General features: G+C 38.0%; 2 protein-coding genes across 2 annotated transcripts; one reads left to right on the forward strand and one right to left on the reverse strand.

Moving 5' to 3' along the window:
- Positions 1-1,081: 1,081 nt before the first annotated feature.
- Positions 1,082-5,557, reverse strand: LOC100690081 (extracellular calcium-sensing receptor-like). The gene is made up of 8 exons (XM_005464140.3): positions 5,535-5,557; positions 5,047-5,392; positions 4,499-4,786; positions 3,738-4,289; positions 3,423-3,641; positions 2,165-2,288; positions 1,588-2,060; positions 1,082-1,504 (listed from the first exon to the last, which is right to left on the reverse strand). The coding sequence occupies exons 1-8, from the start codon at positions 5,540-5,542 to the stop codon at positions 1,082-1,084; spliced, it is 2,433 nt and encodes an 810-aa protein (XP_005464197.3). The 5' UTR covers positions 5,543-5,557.
- Positions 5,558-6,294: 737 nt separating this feature from the next.
- LOC100690347 (extracellular calcium-sensing receptor-like) lies at positions 6,295-12,956 on the forward strand. Its single transcript, XM_025898400.1, has 10 exons — positions 6,295-6,400; positions 7,946-8,105; positions 8,443-8,731; positions 8,820-8,906; positions 9,293-9,484; positions 10,207-10,476; positions 10,537-10,740; positions 10,838-11,057; positions 11,830-11,946; positions 12,055-12,956. Exons 1-10 carry the CDS (start codon positions 6,397-6,399, stop codon positions 12,954-12,956), a joined length of 2,445 nt encoding a protein of 814 aa, XP_025754185.1. The 5' UTR covers positions 6,295-6,396.
- The last annotated feature ends 4,934 nt before the right edge of the window (positions 12,957-17,890 follow it).

Raw genomic sequence — 17,890 nt, forward strand, 5'->3', positions numbered from 1 at the left:
TTAAAATCACCCACAATAATTATTTTATCTGAGCTGAGCACTAAATCAGATAAAAAGTACAAGGCTAGGCATCAGGCTTTCAAATTAATTAAAAGTCTGTCTTGGTCTTTGGTCTTTCTCTTGCATTTGAAAGCTAAGTAATAACAAACTGGCTATATGCCCTGTGCAATGGTCATTGATCAATGGTGGGTGATCAGTGGCCATGACAATTTGCATATTAATGATCAAGGATGTGACCTCACAGCCCATCGCTCATTCAGTGGGCTAGTTCAGTCATGAACTAGCTGACCTGCAGTCAGCTGAGACTGGAGAAGTCACTTGGATGAGTAAACGAATCGTTTCTCCCTCTAAAAAAAACACTATGTCCAGATGAACAGAATCAACTGTTTTTGGAATTGTTTCTGTTGTTTACAAAGTACTTATATGAGAACACACTTCAGCTATAAAATGTAAAAACTAACATGACTACCCTTACATTTTACATTAGATTTTGTAATTTTGTTTGCAATCTACCATATCATCTATCTACCATATTGTTATGAATATATTCATATTTTTCCTTGATTATTGCTTTGGTAATTGAATTTAATGGCCTATTATTAAAATATTTTTTACCAAATTACCAAGCTGTAATGGGAAGTTCTTCCAAAACTGTCTCATTATCATTTTACAATAAAACATATTTTCTATATTTATTCTTCCAGGTTATTCAGTGTGACATAGAAAATTAAAGATATGATCTCTTCAGAGTACTTCCGGTAGAAATAATTGATAAGGAGACAGAGGCAGTGAAAAGTAGATATAAATTTATTATGGACTATCACTTGACAATCAGAGAGAAGATGTTACAACAAGCATGTACCCAGGTCTATCGACTCTCCAAATAAGAAAGTTCTTACAGGTCAGCGATTGTAGGTTGTATAATTGTTGCATGCTGTTCATATGACGCAAGATAATTTCAAGTTGTTTAGTTTTTTCGTTTTTTTTATTTAAATTCCAGGTTTAGCAACACAAGCGTAGGTTTATGTATTTAAAATCTCTTTCTTATTTATTACACTTTTTATCACCAAAAAATGTAGTTTCATCTTTGCATCATTTTTTTTTTGAAGTTTTTTTCTGGTCTTAGCAATATAATGTAGCACTTTGGAACAAAAATGCAAAAAAGAAGTGCAAAAGCTGAAGCTAAAATGGCAAAAATGTGAACCGCTACTGTATATTTTCCAGCTGTGCTCACATAGACTGGGATAAAAGTAATCCACACTGCAAAAAATATTAACATGCTGAAAGTAATGCACTTTGCCTCATTAAAATTATCAGGCAGCTTTCGAGCTAAAAAAGCCATTAGAAGGCACCCACAAGCCAGGATGCCAATGTATCCAAGAACAGACCAGAAGCCGACCTCTGAACCGGGAACACACTCCTTGATGATGGTAGCCCCGTGGTAATCTGTATTATTGTTGGCATGAGGTGGACTAGTGAGCAGCCAGAAAAAACAGATTTTTACCTGATAGAATGCAAAAATAACAGGAGAATGGTCATTTTTAAGTGACACAATGAATAGATATTGATAGCGGACAAGATTTCTACCTGGACAGCTGTTCCTAAAAGCACACTTGCTCTCTGCTGGTTAGATCCAAACCATTTCATAACATTACTTCTTGGTAGTGTGGATCTAAACGCCATCAGAACCACTGCTGTCTTGGCGAGGAGGCATGATATGCAGAGGGCGAAACTGATCCCAAATGCTGGGTACCTAATACGGCAAAGCCAGTCTGAAGGCTCACCAATAAACAGCAAGCCAACAAGGAAACAAATGGCAAGGAACGCCAAGAGGAGAAAGCTCAGTTCCATGTTGTTGGCCCGAACCAGTGGTGTGTCTTTATATGAAATGAATATGGTGATGATGAAAAGGGAAAGACAGGCTCCAAAAACAGATGCAACACATAATAGAATACCCATAAACTCATAGTAAGATAAATATTCAGTAGTCCTTGGTATACAGAGGTTCCTGGCTGTATTGGACCATGTGTCTGCTGAACAGCGTGAGCACTCCAAAGAATCTGGTGATAAACAGAGAACATAACTTTTACTTTATTGAAGCCAAATTTTAAATGCCAACATAAAAATATATGTTTGGATTAAAAATAAAGAAGGAAAAACATACCAGTCTTATTACTAACTTCTCCCTCAGTACAGGGGACACAGTCATAACAGCAGATGGGTTCCCCCTTTCTCCTGACGACGCGAGTACCTGGTGGACAGCTGCTGCTGCATACAGACTGGATAGCCTGATAGGGAGTTTAATCAATCAGAAACTATAGAGTCTAGTTTTAGTTTTAAAGACAAATCCAAAAGTAACTTGTTCTATATGAGAATAAATATGCATTATAGATTTACAAAGTAAACCCAAGTCAAGCTTACAGGTATAATAATAAAGTTTTAACAAAATTTCAAGCAACGAATAAAAGGGTACTAATTATACTTTTTATTATGAGCGCTATATGTTTGTTTGTTTTGTTTTTTAGCTATATTATGTCTTTAAAAAAAGAAAAGATCAGCATACTCATGAATTACATTAAAGTGAAATAAAGTGAAATGCTAACTTTGTAAATAATTTGTGGTGTTCACAAATGTATATATATTACTATGGCATATGCATTCAACTGCAACTTATGGTCATTAATATGAGGTCATCAAGAAGGTTTAAGTCAACATAAATAACTTCAATGCGTTCATTATTGCAAACATACAATGGTGAAAGTTTGTCACAGCCTACATTCTCAGCCCCTGGCTCTCTTTGAGTGTCCATACTGGTCAGCTGAGTCTGCAGCGCTTCACTGCTTCAGCTATGCTCCTCTGGCCTGAAACCTGTCTGATTTGGCTCTTGTGGTCTCTGATTAGTGCTCTACACTCTGGACTCTGCTCAATTCAGCTATGGCTCCTCTGTTGCTCAGCCAACAACCCACCCATTTCTCCTCCTGTTCCGCCATGCACTCCCCAACTCTGACCCAACTCGAAAACCCATCCTTTTATCTAATAAAAGTCCCTGATATAGTTATCTGTCAATCAGATCTAGCTAGCCTTGGCTCATGTTATTGCAGCCTTCATATTTAAATGTCTGTAAATAAAATATGCTGCTAGGCAACTCAGTATTCAGGGTTGTTGTTTTACATATTTTTATAGTGTCAAGTTCCAGATATAAGTGATCATAATTTATTTATTTTATTATCCCACACATCCATTAATAAATCAACTTGAGGAAAAGTCACCAAATGCGAGAAGATGACCCCTTGGTAGTTCTAGTGTTAACAACAAAATATGCTGCACACTAATAAGAACAAATTAGTTGATGTTTTGATCAACAGTGCATACAACAGTCTAAGAGGTGAACATGGTCTCAGGCCTGTTTTCGGAGAACACACCTTCTTCCCTAGAGGCCACTGGATCACTGAGTCATTAATAACTAGGCTGTGTCCAGGTAATGAGGCATCATAGAAGCCGACTTTCACCAAATTAAGAGAGCCATCAGGCGCCCTCTGCCAGTTCATTAGATCATAATAAGCAATGGGGTCACCATTTTGATCAAAATTGACTTTCTCCCCCAGTGCTGAGAAATTTGCACGTTTCATATAGTGAATGAGCTGTAACCAAAAGAAATAAAATGTTATTTAAAGAAAATATATGGGACATTTGACTTCAGTATTTTAAGATAACACTGAACCCATAATTTGACTCACCTGCCACGGTTTAAAATTTTTGGGGTCTGCACAGGTGCCATTAAGAAAAGGCCCCTTTCCTACTTTGCAATTACTCAAATCTTGTAGGGCATAGGCAATTAGGTACACAGCCTTGTAGATATTATATGACACTCTTAGCTGTGTCACATCAGAATAAGGAGAGTAAACATCATTTAAATCCTCTGTCCCTTTACATGGCTGTCTGTCAAAGAAATTGTCAGAGCCATGAGAATGGGTATTCACTGACCCATTTAGTCGACAGTCAAAAGTTTCTTCCCAAAATTCTGCCAGGAAAGCTGATTTATGAAGAGAGGATCCTGTAAGACCGGTGAGATGTTGTTTAAGCCCAGGAATTGTGGCAGCTCTCCTGATCGCAAATCCTAATGTTCCCATCAGAAGATCTCCAGACTTTTCCCAGAGTGACTTGGCAGTCGCCCATGCCTCACTTGCAATCCACTGCAGGCCAGTCATGTTCCGACGCATGATCTCTCTCAGAATACTCTGCATCTCCGACTCACCAGAAAAGTTAATGATGACCTTTGAGGATGAAAACTAATAATGGAAAATTTAGATATATTTAATATTTAATTAATTGTAAAAATCCTAAATAATGGATTGTATGTAGAAACTAGGTCCTCTTTAAATATTCTTCTTTCTTAAAGTTAATATTTTAAATATAATAAATATGAAACAAGTCATTTTTATTACTAATTCTACAAATATAGAGATATAAAAATATATTAACATAGATGCAGAGGTACCTGAATGACATTCAGTAGGTCATCTAGAGCCTGCTGACTGACCACTACAGGGTAGAAATGTGTGTAGGCAGCACACACACCATAGTGCACTGACTCCTGAAGGAAGAGCTGGATGGCAAAACGGGCATAATCAGATTCCACACCAATCACTCCCACCCAGGTCCAGCCAAAATAACTAACCAGTCGAGCCAGAGCTCTAATCTGGAAGGTGTCACTAGGCATGGTGCGCATAAAGGTAGGGAACTCCCTTTGGTTACTCAGACAGCTGCAGGATGCAAAATAGCTCACCTAGATTTACAGCAAACATTAGTTAACCATTAGCATGATGAGTTGCTGAAAGGGCTGTGAAACAAGCATCAACAATGTAATACCACTGCCTTCATAATGATCCACTGATATAGAAAATGAAAATGTTTTTACATTTGAATGTATTTATATATTTCTGAAAATATAATTAGTTAATCTACACTGCAAACCTGATAAAGGTGTAATTACAAACACAGCAGTATTACATTCAGCACTAGCAGATGCAGGTCAGACTGTCTCACCAGAGGGATATGGAAACAACCCAGACTTCGAAGCAGTGCCATAGACACCCCAGAGCCAGCATCTCCTATGATTACTGAAGACACAGTTCGGCGAACAGCATCACAGCCTAAATTAGAGCCATTGTTTTTTAGAACTTTGTCTCTGTAGAAACTCTCAGCTCTGAAGCCTCTGTCTGGCTGCCCATTAACCAACAACAAAGAAGCTCTCAGAGACACAGGTATGTCATCACAACTGTCATGGATGTGAAAACCTAGCTTTAGGTGTGGCAGGAGATCACTGCGGCCATTGATTTCTTTAATTGTGAAAGTCATGGTCTGCATCCACCGCAAGGCACGAGAGCTGAAACTATACAGAAGTGTAGAAACAATTAATCATATGATACACATCACACAAACACACACATGTAAACCGTAAACAGACATAAATGAGTTTGTGTGTTACAGTAGCAAATGTGTGTTCACTACTGTGAATAATAATCACTTACTACTTATACATATTAGTTGTTGGTTTTTCTTTATAGGTTGGACGAGAAAACACAGGACTGTAATGTAAAGGAAATAAGCCCCCTATAACTACATCTCCATCCTCGTAAAGACTATTATTATCCTCTTCTCCCAAAAAAACACATTTATCCAAAACAGCAGCTGAGCCATGTTTGTTGTTCATAAGATAAAGAAATATAAAAAGCCATGCAATCAACAATGTCATAGCTAACTCAGGTTTGAAGGAATGGTGTAAAACCTTAATGATAGAAAATACATAAAAAGAAAACAAGACGTATGATATTTACAGACACAGTTTACTTATATACTGTGGGACACAGATCTGAGAGGACTGCCCACAAAGGGGCTGTAACATCACTTAAGGTAACCAGTAGGTAATTTAGAGCATGCTATTGGGTGAAATACACACGCACACACACACACACACACACACACACACACACACACACACACACACACAAATATTAATAATATTAATTTGACTGACATCCCATAGCTTTAATATGATATTGTCCCACTCTAACTAAAACAGATTCAACTCTTCTGGGAAGACTTTTCACAAGGTTTGTGTTTATTGGGAATTTTCGATCATTCTTCTAGAAGCACATTTGTGAGGTAAGACACTGATGTTGTATGAGAAGGCCTGGTTTCCAGTCTCCACTTTAAGTCATCCTGTAAGTATTATATTAGATTGAAGTCAGGACCCAGTCCAGTTCTTCCATACCAAACTTGGTCATTCACATCTTTACGGACCTTGCCTTGTGCACTGGTGCTCAGCCACATTGGAACAGGAAAGGACCTTCGCCAAACTGTATCTACAAAGTTGGGAGACTGAAATTGTCCAAAATGTGTTAGTATGCTGAAGCATTAAGATTTATTTTCACAGGAACTGAAAAAACAATGACAATAATAGCACGCCAAACTTTACACTTGACACAACTCAATCAGACAAGTACTGTTTGCCTAGCAAAAGCCAAACTTAGACTCATCCATGAAACTGCAAGAGAGAGAAGCATGATTTGTCTTTCCAGAGAACATGTCTCCAATGCTCTTGGGTTCACTGGCAGAATACTTTACACCATTGAACTGAAATGAATTGAAGTGGATTTAAGTTAACTGGACTGAATTTAACTGAATTGAGGTGAATTGGATATATATCCCTCTCACCCCCTTGGGTTGTGTCTGTGTCTTATTTTCAAGCTTGGTCCTCTACCAGAGGGTTTCAGGGTTTTGCATTTTATCTTCAGGACAGAGACCACTAATGTTTTGCTTTGAATACGCTGGATATGCTATCCATCTTGGCCATTAATGCTCCTGTTATCACTGAGACACTTTGGACTTTACCATTGGAAGTCAGGGATTACTAATCCATATGCATCACCAATTTTCCTGTATGCAATCCAAGCTCTTTGGTTGTGCTTTTCAGGGTGTGTGCCCCACCTTGCATCTCATATCTTACTGCTGCTGAATACACTCTGAGGCACCTTTGCACAGTTGTTGAAGAAATTACTTGAACCAAATTAAATTTGTTTATTTTTGCATTTTAATCAAATTCCAAAGGAATGTTTTCTTGAATATACAAACAAAGTTGTGTAAAGGACCAAAACTACTTACATATTGCAGTTTATGGATCCTTTCCGCATTAGAAATTGTTATTCCAGCATTAGAAATGACCCAGAGGCACACCTTTGTTTTGTTTATCACTTTGCTATGTAAGTCTTCTCTGACATGTGAGAAAACAAAAGATATTCTGTTCCAATGCAAACACTTACGGTAACTCACTTTTCAAAACAAATGAGCATAACACACTTTAATTATACTACTAAAATTTCCCTGCAAAAGGGCAGGGAAATATTCAGTTAAACAAGAACCACTCCTAGATTGCAAACCTCCTCCAAGGTCAAAAAAGTTTTACCTTTTTTGACCTTGAAGAAGAGGTCAGAGATCCAACATAATGTGATATTTAGAATTCCCATATATCATTCTCTGTATGCCTATATGTTGTTAATACAAACAATGGCAGTAAGAAGCATAGTTTTAAATCACTCTATATAGCATTATAATCGCTAATAGACCTTGGGATATGTTGTCATGCTGGATATGTTAACATGACCTCACCCCTACAAAGATTTATGGAAATTCAATCAAAACTTTTCAAGCTATTGTGTTTACAGACAAAATGACACAGCCACGCACACTCTAGCTCTGGATTGGATACTGATAATGGGAGGGCCATATACTGACTTTAGATACGGTATATAACCTTGCCTAAAAACTTTTCCTGTTTTTGTGGGAATGTGTTACACTATGCATCTACTTAACTTTCTTCCTTTGCTTTATCGTGTTGGTATACTTACCTTAGCTTACACACAAACCTCTAATTTTACCTCTTCAGCCACATCTGCAGGAAAAGTGTGCATTCTTCAAAACAGCTTTGAGCCAGGCTTTATAGCTGAGGGGGACTACATTATTGCAGGAATCTTTCCCCTTCATTATAACCAAGAAATGCCAGACCTTAACTGTACCTACAAACCACCGCCAGTGAAGTGTAATGGGTGAGCATAGTACACTGTTTCTGTCTATCTATTATTTATTGAATAATGTGTCATTTTGTTGCACTGCCTGTGGACTGTATTATTTTATGGAGTATTTATACATGCTATTTACTACAATTCAGTGTTAATGTTATCTAAAGTTTTAGACAATATGCCTAACTTGCTGTACGAAAGAAAGAGTAAGAAAACAGGGGAAAAGTAATCTACTGTGCTAATGCACAAGACAGCTATAAATCAAATTACTACTAATTTTAAATCAGAACACCGCTTTTCAGTGTTTCTCCACTCTTGTTGTGTGTAATGTGTATTGTATTTTTCTATGTCTTCTGAGCCACAGATTTGATCCCAGGGCTTTCCGCTGGGCTCAGACGATGAGGCTGGCAGTTGAGGAGGTAAACCAGAATCTGGAGCTTTTGCCCAATTACACCCTGGGGTACAAAATCTTTGATTCATGTGCATATCCACTGACTGTCCAGAGAGCTGCTATGGCTATAGTAAACGGGATGAGTGAAGATGACTCTCCCATGTGTAGCGGTGCTTCTCCACTCCTTGCTGTAATTGGTGAATCTGGTTCTGCTGAGTCCATTGTGGTGTCAAGAATCCTCCAGCCATTCCGAATCCCAATGGTAATAATGCCTCTTTTAGTTCTAAATCCTCCAAACCTGCATGTCATCATTATGATCTGTTATACTCTCCTTCTTTTGCTTTACACAGATCAGTTACTTTTCTTCGTGTGCATGTTTCACTGACAGAACAAAATACCCTACCTTTTTCAGGGTAATCCCTAATGATGATTATCAGGTAAGGGCTGAAAACAAAACAAACAGAATGATTTGTCAGTGCTCTATCATTTAAAATAAAGATGTTGAATCTTTATGTATTTTCAGTTGTTCCCTTACTAAAATAACCAAAATGTATAACGAATGTAGTGATTTACAAACCATGGCATTTTGTAGTGTAGTTCTGAAACTACACTGCACTGCAGGTAATCACTACACTGAATATTAAGTAAATAAGTAAGATTTAAAATATTCAGACTAAATACCAGTAATGTAATTACATATATCTTTTGATTTGGTCTTCCACTGATATACTACATCAGAGTCTAAATAGCATATTAAGACTTAATAAAATTATTAAAATATGCCAGTGAACTGATTAAGCTGAATTTATTCGGTTGAACCCAGGTGAAAGCAATTGCTCAGCTGCTGGTACTCTTTAATTGGACTTGGGTGGGGGTGGTGCGAGGAGATCATGAATATGGCCGTTTTGCTGTGCAAGGCTTAATGAGAGAACTACAGGGTACCAGCGTGTGTGTGGCATACCAAGAAATGATTCCTCTGCTCTACAATCAACAGAGGGCACTGGAGATCATGCAGGTAGGTACAGACCAGCCCTGATATGACTTTTATTAGAAAGCTGTTTTTCCTTTTTCTCTTGAAAACGTCTGAATTCCTAATGCCGAAAGAGGTTTGCAAATATAATGTAGTTTGATCATTTAAAGTAAAAAGAGAGTTTAAACTACTCAGTTTGATTCAAAATACCCGTATTGTAAAGGAAAAAAATCAGTAGACAGAGCCAAGGTTCGGGCACTACACTAGTTACATTTTTGTATACTACTGATACATGAATGCTTCTACCAGCAGCACAACTTCATCAGGCAAAAAATAAGAATTTTTTTCTGTCTTAAATTTAACTAAGGAAATATGCAAACATCACACTGGTGTGATATGTTTACATACTTGCGACAGCAAATTTTGCACTCTGCAAGAGAATTGCTTAAAAAAGAATATGCCATGAGGCCAGCCATTAAAAAAATAGCCCTGTCTGTGATTTTCAGTTACCAAAATAACATTGACTTGTAGTATATCAGGAACAAAAATCCTTACAAAAGCTGCTTTTTAATCCCAAAATAGTGTTTTTAGACTGGCACAGGCCTTTAGTCAATCTAACCCCAAATGCCAACAGATGAGATTATTACAAAAATCTAAAATCATATCAATGTGCCTTTTCCTGTCGCCATGTTTTAAAATGAGGTATTTTGCCTTCCCTCTTCCTTGCAAACTCCTTCCTTCTTCCTCATGCATTACCTTTATAAAAGGTAATGCGTAGCTCTTTGGCAAGAGTGGTGGTAGTATTTTCAGCTGAGGGGGAAATGACGCCTTTCTTGAGAGACTACATGAAACAGAACATCACTGGAATCCAGTGGGTGGCTAGTGAGGCCTGGGTCACAGCATCTGTCTTTACAGGGAAAGAGTATTACCCCTATCTGGGAGGTACAGTCGGGTTTGGCATCAGAAAAGGTTATATCTCAAGACTCAGCAACTACTTGGAAACAGTAAACCCACAGAGGTATCCCAATAATATGCTGGTAAAGGAGCTGTGGGAGGCTCTGTATGGCTGTAGTCCTTCACTGTCTTCTGCCTCCCAGTTCCCACCTTGCTCAGGGCAAGAGTCACCACTGAAGCAGCATTCAGCCTACTTGAATACATCAAGCCCTAGAGTGGCCTATAATGTATATAAGGCTGTATATGCAATTGCTCATTCCCTGCACAACCTTCTCATGTGTCAACCAGGCAGTGGGCCTTTTAAGAACCAGTCATGTGCACAAAGTGACAATGTACTGCCTTGGCAGGTACAGTCCAGAATACTTACCATTAGTTAATACCACTTAAAGTCTTGGCTGCTGTATGTCTGTTTAAGTGTTTCATGTTATGTAATGGTTTCTCAAGCTCCAGTACTACCTGCAGGAAGTGAAATTTATCATTGCTGGGGAAGAGGTAAACTTTGACTTGAAGGGTGACTCTACACCCTATTATGATATTATCAACTGGCAGAGAGGCACAAGTGGGAACATTGAATTTGTCAACGTGGGGCTGTTTGATGGAACCAAACCTGCTGGAGAGGAGCTGGTGATCCAGGAGGACATGATAATGTGGGCAGGGGATCAGAGTGAGGCAAGCTGCTCACACTGTGTTTTTACCTTCAGATGTCAACTGTTGAAGTTCTGTAGGTTAAGATTGAGGTAAGTCAGGTGGGCAGGACAGTTTGGATCTGATGTCCGTCCCTTTGCATACATGGATAGTAAACAGTCAGTATTCAAAACATAAGGTCACATAAGGAGACATAAGGCTAAGGTATGTTTGATACTCAATCCTCTCTGTAATCCTTACGGCACAATTCATCAAAGGCATTTGTAATTCTACATTCAAATTCCATCATGACTCTTTTAAAGCAGCTACACAATAACTTTTTTCACTTTTGATGATAGATGCATAAATATCACAGAGCTGCTGGGAATAAATTTGGAGGTAGTAACTCCTTTCTCTGTGGGCAAATGACACCAAAGCCTTTTTTCATTATTTTTTTCCTGGTTACATTGACTAAATGAATAAAGGGGGGAAAAAAGTATGGTTCTATTATTTAATAAGTGAGAAGGGAGAAAATATTGAGCATAGTTTTCCAGGGGTTAAACTGACACAAATTTTAATCTACATTAACCTACATTATAAAATCCAGGCATTTATTTACACTGACTTTAAACAGAAGAATTTGAGGAATAAATATTTTGATTCTTATTTGATTAAGCAATTAGCCTTTATTTAATTGTTTGTATGATCAGTGGCCCAAGCAAATAATTTAGTAACTAACTATTATATTCATAGGACATTCTTTCACTCATCAGAGTTGGGAGTCATATGCTTTCTACATCTCCAGGTGCCAGTGTCTGTATGCAGTGCCAGCTGTCTTCCAGGGTCCCGGAAGGCTGTCCGTCGTGGGGAGCCTGTCTGCTGCTTTGACTGTGTACCATGTGATAATGGCAAAATTAGCAATCAGACAAGTGAGTTTAAATCTAAGTATTACAAGTTGCAGCATTTTAAATGTAATGTTCTAATACAATTAGGCAATATTTAAATGAACTCCTGCTTATTGACTCTCTGTCTTTCAGATGCAATAGAATGCACATTTTGTCCTGAGGACTTCTGGTCAAACAAAGACAGAACAGCCTGTATCTCCAAAAAAGTAGAGTTTTTGGCCTATGATTCCTTGGGTATAGCCCTGACAGTCATTTCTGTGGTGGGGGCTTGTCTCACTATAGTTGTTTTAGCAGTGTTCTTTTACCACAGAAACACAGCCATTGTCCGTATCAATAACTCAGAACTTAGTTTCTTTATCTTATTTGCTTTAACACTGTGTTTCCTTTGTTCTCTGGTTTTCATTGGAGAGCCAACATTTTGGTCCTGCATGCTGCGTCACACTGCCTTTAGCATTACATTTTCACTTTGCATCTCCTGCATCCTGGGGAAGACACTGGTGGTACTAGCTGCTTTCACTGCCACCCGTCCAGGGGAAAACATCATGAAGTGGCTGGGACCCAAGCAGCAGAGGGCCATTATCTTCAGCTGCACTCTTGTTCAAGTAGTTATCTGTGGTGCTTGGCTCATTGATGCACACCCTTATCCTTCACGAAATACTAAATACGAACGCTCAAAGATCATATTGGAGTGTAGCGTAGGATCAACCCTTGCATTCTGGTGTGTTTTAGGATATATTGGTCTCCAAGCCTGTCTCTGCTTTGTACTGGCATTTCTGGCACGTAAGTTGCCAGGCAACTTCAATGAGGCCAAGTTTATCACTTTTAGCATGCTGATCTTCTGTGCTGTGTGGCTGGCATTTATTCCTGCTTATATCAGCTCCCCTGGAAATTATGCAGATGCAGTTGAATCATTTGCCATTTTGGCTTCTAGCTTTGGCATGCTATTCTGTCTGTTTGCTCCAAAGTGTTACATAATTTTATTAAAGCCAGAAAAAAATACAAAACAGCATCTAATGGGAAAAGAAAAGAAGTAATCAGTTAACCATTTTGAAGTTGTTTGATTTGAAATTTCTATTCACTGTGTAATATTATTTCTTGACCAATTCTAATATGCAAACCTATTTCCCAAAAAGTCGTGATCAGGCTGGAGAAGAAAGTGGTACTGAAAAAAAGGAGGAGGAACATTTTGGAACTAGTTAGGTTAACTGGCAGCAGGTTAGTAACCTGATTAACTATAAAAAGAACATCTTGGAGAGACAGAGTTTCTCAGAACTATAGATGATCAGCGGTATGGCAAACTGCCAAATTCTGCATCTACACTTGTTGAACAATTTAAGAATAATATTCCTCAACATTAAGTTTTGTGGAATTTGAATATGTCACCTGTCATGTAATTAATATATCCTTAGTGCGTATTTTCTTATTATATTGTTTTATGTACTTTAATATTGAAGGTTTTTAAGGCAAGGCCACTTTTGACTCATAAACTAAGTGCTCAGCCAGACTGAAAAACAGGAAGTTAGTGTAGAGCTATACAAGTATATTAATAAATACAGGAAGCCAGACAGAAAAGAGGAACTTCTACCATATAAGGAATGTTGGTATCGAAAATAATACCTATATGAGACACAGTTTATGATTCTAATGTTAGAGATCATGCAACTGGCGTTTGGCCTGTGCAGGGGTCTCTCTCTTCCGGAAGATGATTGAAATAAAAGAAATATAAATGTTTTAACACACTATGAGTCGGTTTTCTCTGTTCTGTCATGGGGACAAAAGAATCGGGGTTTAATACACCTATAATACATGTTCAATGTATGCAATATAATCAAAAGTCTTCTCAGAGAACACAGTTTCCCATATCATCCACAAATGTGAGTTAAAGCTCTATCTTGCAAGAAGAAACTATATGTTAGTATGATTGGGCCAAAGACAAGTTAAAATCCCAGCAACTGGTCTCCTCAGTTCCCAGATGTTTACACATTGCTGTTGGAAGAAGAGGGGATGCTACACAGTAGTAAACATGGGCCTGTCCCAACTTATTTGGGATGGGTTGCTTCCATCAAAAATTAGTTGATATATATTTTTTCAACAGTGCATTTTCTCAATTTAAACATTTGTTATGTTTTTCTGTGTTATATTGAAAATAAAACAGAGATTGACAAATTATTGCGTTTTGTTTATTTATAATTTACACAAGATCCCAACTTTTTCTGGATTTGGTTTGGATTATTAGATAAATAGATTAGATTATTAGAACAGGAAATATAGTGTAGTAGGCTGTAGAAGAAAACAAACATGTATATATATATTTTAAAAAAAAAATCTTATATTAGCGTTAAAGAAATTTGATAATATGTTGGGGGAAGACAACATTGTCTGTGGGAGGACTGTGGGAGCGTCTCTTCATTGCCCACCTGGCTGTGTCCTCAGAGTTCCTTCCCTGGTCTGTGTGATTCTGGTTCCCCAAACCTGCTGAACATCTTCTACACCAGTGAGTCCAAAGTGTTCTTGGTCTTCTGATCAGGCCACTTAATGAAACAGGCCACAGATTCGAAAACTTAATGCTTTCCTGTCTTGGTACTGGCTCTCTCTGCCCCCTTTGTTGCACCCCATCACAACCCCGTAAAGCAGGGGTGGCTCCAATCTGGCCACACAAATAGCTATGGAAAACTGTTATTTTATAACTGTTATTTTATAAATTTTACAACTTGTCATGCTGATAAAGACCTCACCCATTCATACTACAGTAAAGTAATAGATGAAAAATTACATGACTGAAAAGAACCAGTTTTTTCACTTTGTACAATATATGTGTTTTCTAGAGTGTGTCCACAGTAAAATAAATAATAAAAATAGTACATTTTCTATGAATTAACAAAAATGTTCTACTTCATAATTACAGGACAGTCTGGGCAATACACTACCAGAATTGTCTGTCAGTTTTTACATTTATTTCTTACAGTTTAAGCAAAAAGATTTGTGCTGACAGGTTTCTTTCATTTACTACAAAATTGTTAATTTATTATATGGAACAACTGAGACCTGCTGTTGAAAGTAATCCTCTTTTTGTTATAATGTGATATCTCATTAAATGTGTAGGTACCTGGCCAATGTTCCCTCTGAGCTGCGCACGTGCGCAATTGTGCACTGCTGGCACGGTCTCTGCGCACAGAAAAAAATCTAACCTGAATTGAAATTAAAATTAAAACTTTAACAATTCTGTTTTGCAGTGGTAGTCAGTAAGGGACTGGCTGCTCCCATATGGGATTAGAACGATGCCACCTTATCCTATAGTCCAGCCAATAATGCGATTCACATTCGTATATACACAGCTAATCAACGTCGCTGACAGGCTATGACAGCGTTCTTATGTGCCGTCACCGGTGTTTTAGCTAGCACAGCAGCGTGGCTAATGTGGAGTGAAGCCACGTTAATGACAACGTGTACAACCATTAGAGATGTGAGCAGGACAGACGGAACAATTGATGGAAAAAGTGTGGACTTTATACCAGTTTTTAAATTGTGTTGATAGGCCACGTAAAACCAGAGTTATGATAAAAGTATATGCAATGTTTGGTTTTCTTCCTGAATACTATCGTTGTTTATATTTACTGCGGGAAGAAACGGTAAAAACTGCATTTTATAAGGAAAATGCTCGAAAGCACTCTCCGCCTGTGAGCAAAAACAAAACCAAAAAACCCCACCCTTTCCTATTCGTCGAAAAAAGTACCGTGTCGACCAATCAAAAAATGATATGGCAACATGGCATTAAGTTGTTTAGGAAGGGGGGAAGTTTTAGGAGTGACGGCAGTGTTTTGAGATGTGAGAGATTTGAGACGTTTAGCGCAAATCTTGTGTAGTTAGTGTGTAGTGTAGTCAATAGTTTTGTTGTGTGTGTCAGAACAATGAGGCGACTGCTGAATGTTACAGGTGTTACAGGAGTGATACATCTCCTGTTGTCAGGCCTGCAGGTATCAGGCTTGTGTTGTTCTCCTTTATCTTATAGTGGACAGAAATTATTTTTTGGAGTTGCACAAATAACTTGTGTGGCATCAGATTTGATGCAGAACACCTGATTGTTCCGCAAATAGTTTGAAAGGTTTATTTAAAAAAAACGCCTTGTCTGCATTTTTAAGTAAACAGCTGCAAAAAACTTTGTTGTTTGCATAACTCAGTTACTTTTTTGAAGAAGTAACTATATAATTAATTGCCCAACACTGGTCATTATATACTGTATTTTCCAGACAGAGAGTTACAGGACTCTCTCCCAGACCACAGACTCATACTCATAATACAAGTCAGAGCTTTATAAAAGAGCAAGAAAGAAAGAAAGTTGTGTTTATAAATTGGAGTTCAAGTTATTTTTACTTCCAATAGAGCTAACATACTACACAGGTCATGAACAAGATTTCTTTAAATTTTCATTGTAAGTGGGCTAAAGCAGTTAATTAAAAGTAGTCTAACATAAATGTAAATGCTGTAATTTGATTATTTTACTAAACCATGTGACTTGGAATGCATTCAATGCTGGCGTGACCACAGTGCACACGTCTGATGTCGCTCACAGTGGTCCAAGGGACTGCTCAGGGAGTTTGTGTGTTCGCTCAGACACATAAAAAATTAGAGGGAACATTGTAACTGGACCACTTATTGTATGTGGCCCATTATGTAAAATTAGTTTATATTGTAAAGCATCAAACACAGACCTTTGTGGTTTGAGACAGTCACCTACAGGCAGTCACCTAACATACTAGTTGATCCTAATATATTCATATATATATTAATATGCTATCCTTCCAAGTCTGAAGACTATGGGACAAAGAAATAAACATGCTCATATGTGTAGGCTAACTATATTTAGTATCAGTCAGTATCAGTATCAAATTTTTTTGTGATGGTAAACTGTGCTTTTTATTAGAGACGTTATTGGTCTTTATAAACTGTGATGCAGTTTCAAATGGCAACTAATTGTAGTTTCTTCAGTAGCTGGTCAGTAGCTTACAATACAAGAAGTAAGTTAGGTAATTAAAATATTTTTAAAGATGCACTGTGTAACAACCCTTATTGTGTTATAGCACTACTAGGGGGGAGGTTGTCCCACTATTGTAGTATTTGGGGGGAGTCTCCTAGGGGGTGTCCAAATTCATAGGCTGCATCCTCCTGAGGCCGCATTTGTAAGCCGATTACGTCAACGGCAATGTGACAAAGGCTGTCCATATTCACAGACTCTTCCAAATGCAGCCGTCAAATGCGTCCTCCTTTTCCCCAGATTTGAAGGATGGGTCAGGTGTATCCTTCGTGGCCCACCATATCCCAGAATTCATAGCGCAACCCAACCAATTCCAGTTTCCAACAATGGCAGCAGCTGCTTAGTTTTAATATTACTCATATTACTATTTCTGGATCACAAAATAAACTTTTAAGATATTTTCAGGCGAGAATGTAATTGTGTAAACTTCAAATATCTGCTCAGTTGATCAAGACATCACATATTTGCAAAAGTGCTCTGATGTTTTCAGAGACATCTGTTACCCACCAGCCTGATAGCTAACTGGAAGGTTGAGGCTCACTAGAGCCGGCGAGAACACTGGACTCCCGGCACATTGTTTGCAGACCCCGTGTGGTCTTTCGCCACTCAGGTTAAACATGATATATAAGCAGTGTTGGGAAGGTTACTCTTAAAATGTATTCCATTACAGAATACTGAATACATGCCCCAAAATGTATTCTGTAACGTATTCCGTTACGTTACTCAATGAGAGTAACGTATTCTGAATACTTTGGAATACTTAATATATTATCATGCTGTTTACAACTACATGAATGTCCTATTGCTGTGATTTATTACTGTTACTGAAGGTACGTAGTACGAAACGTAGTAAAGGGACCTCTGGCTAATACGTCCGGTTCCCTGTCGGGCTGGTAGCCGAAAACTAGCTTTACTTTGTTGTCTGGGTCAACTTTG

This window comes from Oreochromis niloticus, linkage group LG14 (genome assembly GCF_001858045.2).
Source record: "Oreochromis niloticus isolate F11D_XX linkage group LG14, O_niloticus_UMD_NMBU, whole genome shotgun sequence".
In the NCBI taxonomy this organism is placed as follows: Eukaryota; Metazoa; Chordata; class Actinopteri; order Cichliformes; family Cichlidae; genus Oreochromis; species Oreochromis niloticus.